Source organism: Panthera pardus, unplaced genomic scaffold, assembly GCF_024362965.1.
Source record: "Panthera pardus isolate Hobbes unplaced genomic scaffold, ASM2436296v1 HiC_scaffold_13, whole genome shotgun sequence".
Taxonomy (NCBI): Eukaryota; Metazoa; Chordata; class Mammalia; order Carnivora; family Felidae; genus Panthera; species Panthera pardus.
This window is the reverse complement of record NW_026526688.1, coordinates 145,562,590-145,575,557: the sequence shown is the minus strand read 5'-3', so window position 1 is coordinate 145,575,557 and position 12,968 is coordinate 145,562,590. Positions and strand designations below refer to the sequence as shown.

At 37.9% G+C, this 12,968-nt stretch overlaps 1 protein-coding gene across 4 annotated transcripts in view; it reads right to left on the bottom strand.

The window, feature by feature from the left end:
• Positions 1 to 2,353: 2,353 nt before the first annotated feature.
• Positions 2,354 to 12,968, bottom strand: part of RASSF6 (Ras association domain family member 6) — a 48,710-nt gene continuing 38,095 nt past the window's right edge. For 3 of the 4 annotated variants that reach the window (XM_019467704.2, XM_019467708.2, XM_019467722.2), the window contains 6 exons: positions 12,783 to 12,967; positions 8,787 to 8,888; positions 8,393 to 8,444; positions 3,385 to 3,503; positions 3,181 to 3,278; positions 2,354 to 3,079 (listed from right to left, as the gene is read on the bottom strand). In XM_019467704.2, coding sequence (XP_019323249.1) covers positions 3,004 to 3,079; positions 3,181 to 3,278; positions 3,385 to 3,503; positions 8,393 to 8,444; positions 8,787 to 8,888; positions 12,783 to 12,967 — 632 coding nt within the window. In that variant the 3' untranslated portion in view covers positions 2,354 to 3,003. Of the gene's footprint in view, positions 3,080 to 3,180; positions 3,279 to 3,384; positions 3,504 to 3,842; positions 4,324 to 8,392; positions 8,445 to 8,786; positions 8,889 to 12,782; position 12,968 lie in introns of those variants that run through there. The other variant, XM_019467709.2, reaches the window with a different exon arrangement.

Sequence of the window (12,968 nt, the reverse complement as noted above, 5' to 3'; positions counted from 1 at the left end):
CTTTGTGTTTTGATGACATCCGAGTTATTTTGTTGACTCTGTCCTCCGAATCCATCCTTAGCTGTTGGTTCTTTGAAAATGGATACGGACCCTTTAGAATTATTTTATTGACTCTCTCCTCCAAATTTGTTCTTAGCTCTTGGTTCTGTGAAAATGGATATGGACCCTTTAAGTGTGTTTCCTTTGCATTGTGCATGATGTCCTGCTTCGTCGGTAGAGGGCGCTGAAGAAGCATTGTAGCAGGAAATTTGGTCTTTCCAGATTCCCAGGGCTGACTGACAAGGCTTTGGGGAAGCCCACTTTTTTCCTCCACTGCTTTGCCCAGAGTGCTTTCTCCAGGGCAGTTTGCCTGTAGGGTGCAGCTTTCTTTACCGTTTGTTCCCCCAACTCCTTCATCTTTCGATTGGGTTTGTGGTGGCACAGCCTGGAGCTAACCCTAACCTGAACACAAATCACTGCTTTCCACACCACCCCCTGGATTCAGTGCCTGCTCACAGAGAGGGCCCCCGGGGATGGCCATCTAGTAAGCTACCTGACCACCCTCTGTCCCACACAGCTTCAAAGATACTGCAGCCCAACTGATGCACAGAGTTGTACTGGGTTCCTGCAAAAGAGGCCCCTATAGCTCCCAATCCTGGCACACACACTTCTACTTTACAGTTATTCTCCTATCATCACAGCTTAATTAAAAAAAAAAAAAAAAAGTCCATTTATTTATTTTGAGAGAGAAAGAGACGTGGGGGCGGGGCAGAGAATTCCAGGCAGGCTCAGCACTGATGGCAGGGCTCGATCTCACATACCATGAGATCATGACCTGAGCCAAAATCAAGAGCCAGACGATTAACCCACTGAGCGACCCAGACGCCCCACAGCTTAATTCTTTATATTAAACTTCTCCTGCTTAAATTACTGTGTTTCTGTCTCCTTGCTGGATACAGTTGATCACCATTAAGATACAAGTCTCCTCTCACAACACACCTAGTAGCTCTTTGTATTTCTTCTGTGATTTTACTTTTCATGTCTTTTTTCTTTTTTTCTATCCATGTCTTGGAATTTTTCTTACATATCCTGTAGACTTTCAATATATTAATGATTAATCTTTTGTCATTTAGGAAAGGCACTTGACACTATTTTAAATTTTTATAAGTATACTGAATTTTAACAATTTCATTTGCCCTACTTTAGCAAGATGAGACTTTTTCTGAATTTTAACAATTTCTTTTGCCCTACTTTAGGAAGATGAGATATTTTTCTTTTTTTTTTTTTTAAGTTTATTTATTTATTTTGAGAGAGACAGGGTATGTGAGCAGGAGAGGGACAGAGAGAGAGGGAGAGAGAGAGGATCCCAAGCAGGCTCTGTGCTACCAGCACAGAGCCTGACGCAGGGTCTAAACTCATGAACCGTGAGATCATGACCTGAGCTGAAACCAAGAGTCAGATGCTCAGGCACCCTGAGAACATAATTTCTTATTAACCGATAGCTGGAAAGATAATGATGCAAGCCTCTGTTTTCCTCAATAAAAGATTTCCTAGGACTCAAAGGTCACAGCACACTTTTACCTTCATTGAGTTTAGGTTTCGGTTTTGGTGACACTAGGAAGTAATAGCTTTGTCTAAAAATGTTTCATATTTTAATTTTGATAGTCTTCGAACTTGGGCTTGTTACATACAACTTTTTCCCTTAGTACATGTAATGTAATCAAACCAGGTAACACAATGCCTATGAGGAATGTGAAGGAAAGTGGTTTAGGGAATGGACCAATGTTGCATAAAATTCCATTTTAACATAGAGTTCACAAATAAAATCATAGGTGATACTTGTGGCATTACCAGTTTTTTGTCCCCCCTTTCTTCAAGTCAGTTTTAGCAGACTTTTAAGTATCTTGGGAGTTGTGGGATGAGTTGTCTTGGAGAAAAAGAGCAGAGCTCCAGATTCCCTGCCTATTTTTTGCTACAACAGTTGCGTTATCCTTTGTTTTCATCTGGCAACAAATGGTTATTGTGGATCAACAATGTCCTAACCCATTAAACGTATTAAGTCTCTGTGGTATACTTGTTTGGAAAAATAATGAAAACCAGTTTAACTGACTTTTTAAAAATGCTTAAGAACTCAGGGCACCTGGGTGGCTCAGTCAGTTAAGTGTCCGACTCTTGATTTTGGCTCAGATCATGATCTCAGGGTCATGAGCTGGGAGGCCCACACCAGGCTTTGTGCTGACTGTGGAGTCTGCTTGAGATTCTCTCCCTCTTCCTCTGCCCCTCCCCCTACTTTCTCTCTCTCTCTAAAAAAAAAAAAAAAAAAAAAAAAAATGCTTAAAAATACTTTTTGAAAGTCATGAGAAGAACAGAAAAAAAAAAAAAAAAGAAGAGTTCGGATTGAGGAAATTGCAATTTGGATTTCTTAACAGAAATCCAATCATCTTTTCTGTCCCAAAGGACAGATAGTTCTGAAGTTACAAATAGCCAAAAGCCACCAACCATATAGAGACAGCCCTGGGTTTCATGAAGAAGCTAGAGTTTGCACGGAGCTGAGAAACACCATCACTCACTATCAGACTCCTTTGTAGGGTAAGAGTGTGCTTCCTTTTTATTTCAAGAGCTGGCAGCTTTTACTTCTGAATCAGTTGTGAGAATCCGTTGATGATTTTTTAATTCTCTTGACAGTTCAAGCTGAAAGAAGTTTACCGTACATGATATCTGAAGACATCATTTAGATTCAAGTTCATGGAGTGGTTTACTATAAGAAAGTATTTTGGATACACAGTATCCAAGCGTGTTTCAGTTCCTGAAACAAATTCCAGCTCCTTTCAGTGCAACTGTGAAGCCTAGGTAAACTCATCACTTCAAAGGGAGACAAGCTTTTTCAACATTCAATTTTCCACAGATTCAAGTTCACAGACATTTGTATGAATGCAAGTATGGAATTTGTGCATTCATCAAATAGTAATATCCCTCTAATTTTGCTAAAGCGTTTCAGAGTTTCAGCAATTACAGCCTGGTCTGCTAAACGGTTGTCTCAGTTTTTACTACCCGTTTACTTTGGAGACATTTCATTATAATAGCCTTTTCTGTACTGAATCTGAAAAGGAGAAGGAGAAAAAGGGTATTAAAAATTGAACACAATTTGTGCGCTGAACCTCTTATAGGAATAGGCACCCAGCATACATACTCCCAACTTACTTTGTTATTGTTCTTTGAATCTCTCTTTTCTCTTCTTCATTTAATCTTTGAAGGATGGATTCCAGGAGAGGGAAATGAAAGTTAATGTACTGAGCCACCTGAAAAGGGAAACAAAACAAAACAAAACAAAAAAGAATGCAGATTCTGTGAGAGGTGCTGAGTCAGGAGGAAGCAAAGAGAGATTCAGGGTGACAGTATCCATACATCACTGCTAATTTCTTTTTCATCTTTATCCATGAGGAAAATGCGAGCATTCTCTTTGGAAGGTCCCTGCACGAGCCTATGCAGTAGCGGGACATCTGTCTTCTTTAGCCGCCTCCGCTCTACAAATGAAAACAGGAATCAACTATAGTTAGCAGTCCATCCTAGAGAAAAAGAAGAAAGACAAGTTGTCCACTCATTTTCTTTCTTTAGCTCACGTGGGGAGAAGACCTAAGAAGAACATACAACAGGAGGCACTCATTCAAAGGAGTAAATTAAAAGTAAAACCTTTAAAAGAACCCAAAGAGAACTTCTTTCTCTTGCTAGATCTTAAGGTTTGATTTATATCTCAGATAATTCAATCTTGCCTTTAGCTTGGATGTTCAGACAAATCTCCAGTGCCATTTATGCTTTTACCAAGCGACACACCTAAAAATTCTTCATCATTTGTCATTCATTCATTCATTCAACAAATATTTATTAATTCTTTCCTAGTTCAGTTAATGTATTTCCATCTTTCCAGTTGTTTAGGTCCAAAACTTTATAACTATCCTCAATTATCCCTTTGTTTCTCATCTCAATCAAATCCTTGGATCTTCCTTAAAAACTTGTTGAGAATGTGTTTCACATCACAGGTCAGTGTTTTTATTATTTCATTCATCTGTGGGCTTCATCCATGCCATGATAATGAGATGAGAAAGGAAACAACTTCCAATTTGGTATATTCCAAGAATTTCAAATTTCCAAAAGTTATAAATACTCCCACTCACAAAAGCACTTCCAACTTTCTGTCAAAATAATTTCACATCTGTCATTTCATTTTTATCAGAATGAAGCACAAACAGAACACTGTGTCCTTACATTCGTCTCCTTTCCTCCTTTCTCAAATATTTTTTGAGTTCCTACTATGTGTCAGGCATTGTTCTCTGTGCTGGGCACCTTCTAAAACAAAGCAGAGTAAAATCCACTTACGAAACTTACGTTCTAGTGGAGGACACAGACAATAAGGAGGATAAACCAATAAAACCTATCATGTATTAGTGATAAGTACTCAGAAGAAAAATAAAGCAAGGAGAGGGATAGAAAGTATGGGTCTGTGTAAATAGGTGTGTACAGGGGACAAGTATGCAATTATTGGTAGGGTGGCTGAGAAAGGCTTCACTGAAGATATAACATTTGAAAACAACCAGAAGCAGATGTGGTATGGAACCATGGAGCTCTCGGGGAGGTGTGTTCCAAACACAGTAAGTAAATAAGTAGAGCATCCTACAGGTCAGTGCATGCCTAATGCTATCAAAGAGCAGCAAGGGACCAGGGAAGCTAACATAAAGATGAGCAAAGGAATATTAAATGTTGAAGTGAACAGTACTGGGACCAGCATAAAGACTCTGGCTTTATTGCGGGAAGGGAGACCCCTGGAGGATGAGAAGTGATATGACATTGTCTGACTTCTATTGTTAAAGAACAATCTGTCTGGGTGGGGGAGAGGGGAAAATGGGTGATGGGCATTGAGGCACTTGTTGGGATGAGCACTGGGTGTTGTATTTAAGCCAATTTGACAATAAATTATAAGGAAAAAAAAGAACAATCTGTCTGCTATGTTGAAAGAGACTGAAAAGGGAAACGGGTAGACCAGTTAGTCCTTTCTACACTGTCATCTAGGAAATCAATTATGTCAGGCACTTAAAAGTTTCAAGAATCAGAACTGTGCTCATCCCCTGGATGGGACTTACCCCAGGAAAAAGTCAGTCATATTATCCGTTCTTGTTTCCACAGAGTCAGAGTTCATTGTTTTAATTCCTCCGCATTTCTGAGGCAAGGCTACAGCCCCGGTAATTTGGCTCATCTTAATAACATACTAGAATCCTCTTCTGACCTCTACATGTGGTATAACTGCCTCCTCTGTTTGTTGCGTTCTTAATATTCCAGAGCAAGGTTTCTTGCTTCATGAATTTGCTTCTGGGATAATTATTAAGAAATACATATTCCCAGACTGTTCCTAGATCTGGAGGGGTTTGGGAATCTGTATTTTAAATGAACTTCTCAGGTAATCCCGAAGTGCACTAGAATTTGAAAAACACTGTTATAGATCCTGGGCTTAGTAGATACGAGGTGTTAAAATGAACCTGCCTTTATTTTCCAGATTAATACCTAAACAGGTGCTATAGGTTCCATTCTTTTCTCTGTTCCTGATCCCTAAAAGGTGCTACTTAGGGTTATCTTCTGTTCTGGATTTTGTGTGCAAGCATTTTTGACACGAAAAACAAAATAAAACATGATTTTCACAGATAAAGTTTTAAAGAACTACAGTGTTGTGGTGAAAATAAACATTTTTTTTCTAATTATAAAAATAATTCAAGCTATCAGGGAGGGAAACGAGGGGGATATATGTACAAATTTTCAGTTATTATATAAATAAATTCTGAGGATTTAATCTCCAGCTTGGTGACCAGAGTTAATAGTATGGTATTGTACATTTGATAGTTGCTGAGAGTAGATCGTAAGCATTCTCACACATACCCAAAAAGCCTTAATTATGTGATGTGAGGATATGTTAATTATCTTGATCTTGGTAATCATCCCATAATGTATATGTGTATCAGATCATCACATTGTACTTTCAATATAGCAATTATATTTGTCAGTTATTCCCAATTATTCCTCAATAAAGTTTTAAAAAAATTTTTTTTGATGTTTCATTTTTGAGAGAGAGAGACCAGACAGAGAGCAAGTGGGGAGGGGGTTGAGAGAGGGAGACACATAATCCGAAGCAGGCTCCAACGTGTCAGAGGGAGTGCAACGTGGGGCTCAAACTCAAAAACCACTAGATCAAGACCTGAGCAGGAGTCGGAGGGACACTTAACTCACTGAGCCACCTGGGTGCCCCTTCCCCAGTAAAGTCTTAAAAAACCACGTATGCTACTGGAATTGAAACTATGGGGAAAAGTAAAAGGCAGAAAGTAAAAATCACCTGGAATCCCAGAACCCTGAGACAATCAGCCTTACCCTCTGTGTGGCCAACCCTTCGTATATCTCTTTATGCACACACACAAACACACAATACGTACAGGTGGTCATGTCATACTTGCTATTTTTATCGCAGACATATTTAAAAAAAATGATTTACTTGTTGTTTTTGTTTTTCCTTCTGTGCTCCTCCTCCTTCCATCCTCTTTCCTGCATTGTCCTGACCCCCTAACGGGGTAAGTGGTGTCAGTGACTTCATATTTATCATTTCATACCTTTCTTCCTGATCATATGATCATATATACCCGTATATTTAAATAGGGGTTTGTAATTCCTCTAGAAAAATGGGATCATATGGTATACATTTTTAGTCATGTTGCATCTTTCATGTAATATATATTATGGAATCCCTTCCATTTAACTGGTATAATCTGACACATTCCATTTAATGGCTGCATAACCACTTATTCAATCATTCTTCTGTGATAGGTGACTTTGTCTTTAATTTTTTGTCATTATAAATAGCCTTGCACATAAATCTATAGGTACTGGTCCTTTTAGTTTTGTGGAATAGATTTTTAGCAGTGGCATTGCCAGGTTAAAGGGTACTTATACTGTAAATTTTAATAATATTGTTAGAATGAGTTCCAAAAAAGTAAAAACAGCCATATTTTCACCAAAACTGCATGAAAATACCCTTTTACCCTTCACCACACTACACATAGGTAGAATCCTTCAAAAACATTTCGCCAATCCGATAAATATGAGATAATATTGCATTGTGGGTTCTATTTTCATTGAGTTGTCTTTGTTGTCACTTTGCTAGAACTATTTGATATTGTACGTATTAAATTTTTATCTGATATTTTTCATAATTTGCTGTTTCTATCTTTTACATTTTTATAAGTCTGTCTCTGCTTTTTATTTATTTAAAATTTTTAAACATTTTATTTATTTTTGAGAGACAGACAGAGTGTGAGTGGGGGAGGGTCAGAGGAGAGAGGGAGACACAGAATCTGAAGCAGACTCCAGGCTCTGAGCTGTCAGCACAGAGCCTGACGTGGGGCTCGAACCCATGAGCTGTGAGATCATGACCAGAGCTGAAGTCGGACGCTTAACCAACGGAGCCACCCAGGTGCCCTTGTCTCTGCTTTTTATTTTATACTTTTAGTTTTTTCCTAAACAATTAGAATATGAATATATACACACACCCTTAGAATTTTTAAACTTTATATTATATTTCTTACATTTAAGCTTTAAATTAATAAGGACTTTAATTTTGTATATGTTTGAAGATCCGACTTCCATTTTCTTACAGTTTTCCTGGTATCAAAATGTATTATTTTATTCTGTTCAATTTCCAGCTCAAACATTCTGACACTTAAACTCTAACTGGAGATATTTCTACAATTTAATATATAATTTTTTTCAACTTAAGAGTTTTCAAAAAGATCATTTCACTATTGCCTTAGATTTTTCTCTAATCTCTCTTCCATCCTGTTCCCAGCACCCCACATATAGCCTCTTCCCAATGCCAACCTTTTACTCCCTACCGCCAACTTCTGCATATTTTTCTCTACTGAGGAAGAGAGAACGCTCCTACAGTGTGTCAGACACTGTGTAAGAAAGAGGTAATAACAAGATCAGAGATAAATGGTATGCATTGATGACTGCAGTAAGAGCTAGAAGGAGAAGGGAAAGCCAAAAAGAAAGAGGTCCAGAAGTCAAGGACTTCAGTGTGTAACAATTCTTTGGAACTCTCCATAGACTCTCCCAGGCACTGACTGCCATTCAGGTAATTTGATGTCTGGCCAAAAAGCAAACTCTTTTGTATTATAAACTCTTCTAGGATATCTTATTCATAGGTTATCCACCTCTGAAACTGTGCAATATGAATAATCTTCTAAAATACCCTCCCCACTTTTCTTCTTCTTCCCTTCCTTCCCTTTCTTCCACAGAAAGAGGGTTAGCTGCTCTTGGGCCTCCCCTGTGGACAGAAAACTATAACACACTGGAATCATGTAAAAAGAGGGATCACACTTACCTCCTGTTGCAAAAATAATGTAAAGTGCAAAATCCTGGGCACTATTTTCAATCTGTCAATGGAAAAAAAAATAAGCAGACATGAGTTCTTTCATATTTGATTGGTCATTGGCAGATGTTTTCTGAGCCAGCCAGGCCCCAAATCTGTATATTTTTCCTCACTTTTGTTATACACTTTTAGACAAGAATCCTTTTCTGCTCCCTGTTGAGAGAATAATATAATCTCTCAAGGCCCAATTATGAAAAGGTGTTATTCGTGAGAAAGAATTCTTCGGAAACGAACCATTTAATTTATATGTACATGTTCATAGGTCTTTTTCAGAAGAGTACATTTATGTACCTATAGTTAACTTATATACAAGACAGTTATAGCTCAGTTTAGTGATAAAGATTACCTTAAATTTTTGGAGAAGTTGCTCAATTACTTCTTCAGTTCTCATATTACTGTTTATTCTGACTTTAGTTTCTGATCCAAAGGCTGGAGTGAAAATTGATGTCTAGAAACAACAAGAAAAAAATATTGCCATGGAAATTCTTAAACTTACATCAAACTAACAAGAATCAATATGGTGAAACTGGCCTCCTTCTCCTTCTCCTTCTCCTACTTCTTTTTTGAGGAGCCCAATATTATATTATATTATATTATATTATATTATATTATATTATATTATATTATTTTATATTATATTTTAATACTTTATTGTCAAGTTAGCTAACACACAGTGTACACAGTGTAGTCTTGGCCACCCCTCACCCCCATCAACCCTCAGTTTGTTCTCTGTATTTAAGAATCTTTTTGGTTTGCCTCCCTCTCTGTAACTTACTTTTCCTTCCCTTCCCTTTATGGTCATCTAAGTTTCTCAAATTGAGAGTGAAACATATGATATCTGTCTTTTTCTGACTGACTTATTTCACTTAGCATAATATCCTCCAGTTCATTCTTTTTGATTGATGAGTAGTATTCCATTGTGTGTTTGTGTGTGTGTGTGTGTGTGTGTGTGTGTGTGTGTACAACATCTTTATCCATTCATCAGTTAATGGAAGTTTCGGCTCTTTCCATAATTTGTCTGTTGTTGAAAGCATTGCTATGAACATTGGGGTACATGTGCCCCTGTGAATCAGCACTCCTGTATCCTTTGGGTGAATTCCTAGTAGTGCTATTGTTGGGTTGTAAGGTAGTTCTATTTTTAATTTTTTGAGGAACCTTCGCACTGTTTTCCAGAGCAGCTGCACCAGGTTGCATTGCCACCAACAGTGCAAGACGGTTCCCATTTCTCCACATCCTCGCTAGCATCTGTTGTTTCCTGAGTTGTTAATTTTAGTCACTCTGACCAGTGTGAGGGGGTATCTCAATGTGGTTTTGATTTGTATTTCCCCAATGATGAGTGATATTGAGCATCTGGTGAAACTGGCCTTCTTATGGGCAAAGAAAGAAAAATCACAAATTACCAATTTAAAAGTTTTGTTTTCTCGTGTTTGCTTTCTTTGTTGTTGGATACTATGCATCCTTTTAAGCAACTTTACATTGTTTCTAGAATTAAGTTAGGTAAGACATCATTTGAGGATGTTCAAAACATTTTCACTAGATAATCATACCATTCTTCAATGTGGTTCAAATATTTAAAATAAATTAACTATAACTAAGAACAAATAAAACGTAATATTAATAGTGTTCCAAGACTCTAGAAGAGGGGGGTGGTGGGTTCAGCAGACATGGAGATGGGTGGGTTCTGGGTGGCTCAATGGAATGTTAGATAGATGAGCCTTATATTGGGAAACCAGTAAATAAATGTCAAAATAAACACTAAAGTGCATATATGCACAGCACTTGTGTGAGTAGAAATATGGATATGGAAATAATTTTTCAAAGTAGATATATGGAGGCCGTCTGGAATAAACTCTTGCTAAGTATAAGAAAATTCAATGTTTGTGGACATTGTGAGGCATTGATGAATCACTCTGTGACACATAAGACCAGTGCTTATGAGTTCTGTGGAGCCCTGGAGAGCCATACGTTCATCTGGCACTAAGGCAAGGATATGTTACATATGTGGCTTGATGTTGTCTATAAGAAGAATCTTTACGGAGTTTGGCAACGGCACTAGATTAGGATTTAGGAGAACTGGATCATAGTGTCTTCTAACTCCAACTTTGTCAACTCACTTCACATTGAGGCCTAAAGAGGCCTCAAGGATTTCATTTGTAAAATAAGAGAGTGGGACTAGATGACCCCAAGAGCCCATCTAAAGTACCAACATACAATGAATTTGGAATCATGTTTTTCAGAGTTTTAGATTAGTTTTGTTGGCCAAAACACAAAATGAAATAAAATCATCTATCCTTATTGCACGGATAGAAATATACCACAGGTCAAGTCAATAGTCATAACTTATATACAAATATCATAATCTAACCCTCTAAAATGAGTGTTATTCGTGTCCTAACAATATTGGTGTTCTCGTGGGGTATCATGATATAAAAACACATCTAATGACTCTATCAACTTAAACTCCTAGATGCCTCTCACTGCCCATCCATGGATAGAATGTTTTTTGGGTTTTTTTTTCCTGCTAGTTATTACAATGCAGCGACTGGCATCTGTATGAAATATGTGTAGTTCCAGCTTGATCTCTTTTAACGAATGACAATAAAGCTAATGTAAATTGAGTTCTTCCTTTGTGCTGGACGCTGTGCTAAGTGCTTAGCTCCCCTTATTCCATTTAGTCCCATCAACAACCTTGTAAAGTAGGAATGATAAAGGCTAAGAGATGGAGGTAGTTTTAAACTTTGCTCAGCAAGAATTTGAAATCAGGTTGTCAAGCTCCGGCACCCAAGCATTTAGCCACTACACCGTGCTGCCCACTTAGTGCCAATTTCATTCTTAGTACAGGGGTCCCATCTGGAAGCCGCTCATTTGGAACAATGTGGCTTTCACAGCCTTCTTTAACACAAATCACCCCACAAGATGATGACACGGCATGATTCTGAGAAATAGAAACCAGGACAATTGGTCATTGCACATCTATGGGGGATTGTCAAAATTACTTTATGGCGAAGGGTAAATGCTTGAGCCAGGAAGATATCTAATTTGAACAAAGAATTCACGAAGGAGGTTTCTCCCCACCAGTCTCCAAAGGCACACTGTGGATATGCTCCCAAGGGTAGAGGAAGGAATAAGGTAGAAAGCCCTACAGGAAAAAAGCTTACGATGAATGAGTTAACATTTTCTATGAAAGGGGTTAGGATGGTACCTGGCACAGAGCAAGTGCTCTTTAAGTATTTATTAAATGAATGGATGAATAATTGCTGAAGTACCAGACAATGAAAAATTTGAGTTAAAAAAAAAAAAAAAGACGACACATTGCCTACCTTCGGCAAAGTGAAATGTCTTACAAAAACTGTGGAAAAGAAACACATAAATTTAACACATTAAGTGAAAAATCAGAATAAAAATTATGTCAGAATAAAAATTATAAACAACTAATCCTTGCATAAAAATCCTTGCATAAAAAAATATGTGTATATGTACAAGACCTGGAAGGAGATGTTGACAAAATGAGAAGTTTGATTTATTGGAAGAATAGGTCTATGGAGTTTTTTCCCCTCTATTTAAATGTTAATGTTCAAATGTACTTTGAACCAATCTCCATCGTAGCATTTATATTATTCTAATGTCATTTGTCGATTACTGATTTCTTTGCCCAACACCTGAGCTCCATGCTGGCAGAGGCATCATCGGAATCATCTTCAGATCCCCAGTGTTTAGTACAGATCCTGCCACTTAGATAGGGCTCACTCATCACGGTGGTTAATAACGGTTCTGGAGTCAGACAAAGCTGGATTCATGTTCCGATCTGCTACTTAAAAGTAATGTGACCTAAGACAAATTACTTAACCGCTGTGAACCTCAGTTAACTCACGTAAGGTAGGGAAAATAATGGTACCTGTTTCAAAGAATTGTTTTAGTGATTGATGAGATAATCCATCAAAATCCAATTTAAAACAGTTTAAAACCTAACACATAGAGAGTACCCAATAAATATTAAATACACTACCACTATTTTATTAGTACTATTTTTAATTGTAAGTTGAATTGAGTGGTGTTGTTAAAATAGACATCATTTTCGGGGGGGCACCTGGGTGGCTCAGTCGGTTAAGCGTCCGACTTCGGCTCAGGTCATAATCTCGCGGTCCGTGAATTAGAGCCCCGCGTTGGGCTCTGTGCTGACAGCTCGGAACCTGGAGCCTGTTTCAAATTCTGTGTCTCCCTCTCTCTGACCCTCCCCTGTTCATGCTCTGTCTCTCCCTGTCTCAAAAATAAATAAAACATTAAAAAAAATTAAAAAAAACAGACATCATTTTCAAATGACATTAGAGGAATCAAAACTCACTTCATGGTTATAGAAGTGCCCATTAATAGAGGCCCTATGCTTCTGTCTGTCTTTTCTGTCCATCATTGGAGGCTTCATCCTTTTTCTCACCAGGGTTGCTTCACTCATGGTTCGATAGAGCAATGGGGATTCTGGCTCTTCATCTGCATAAGGCTTCAGAGTGCTACTGGGATAAGATAAATAATC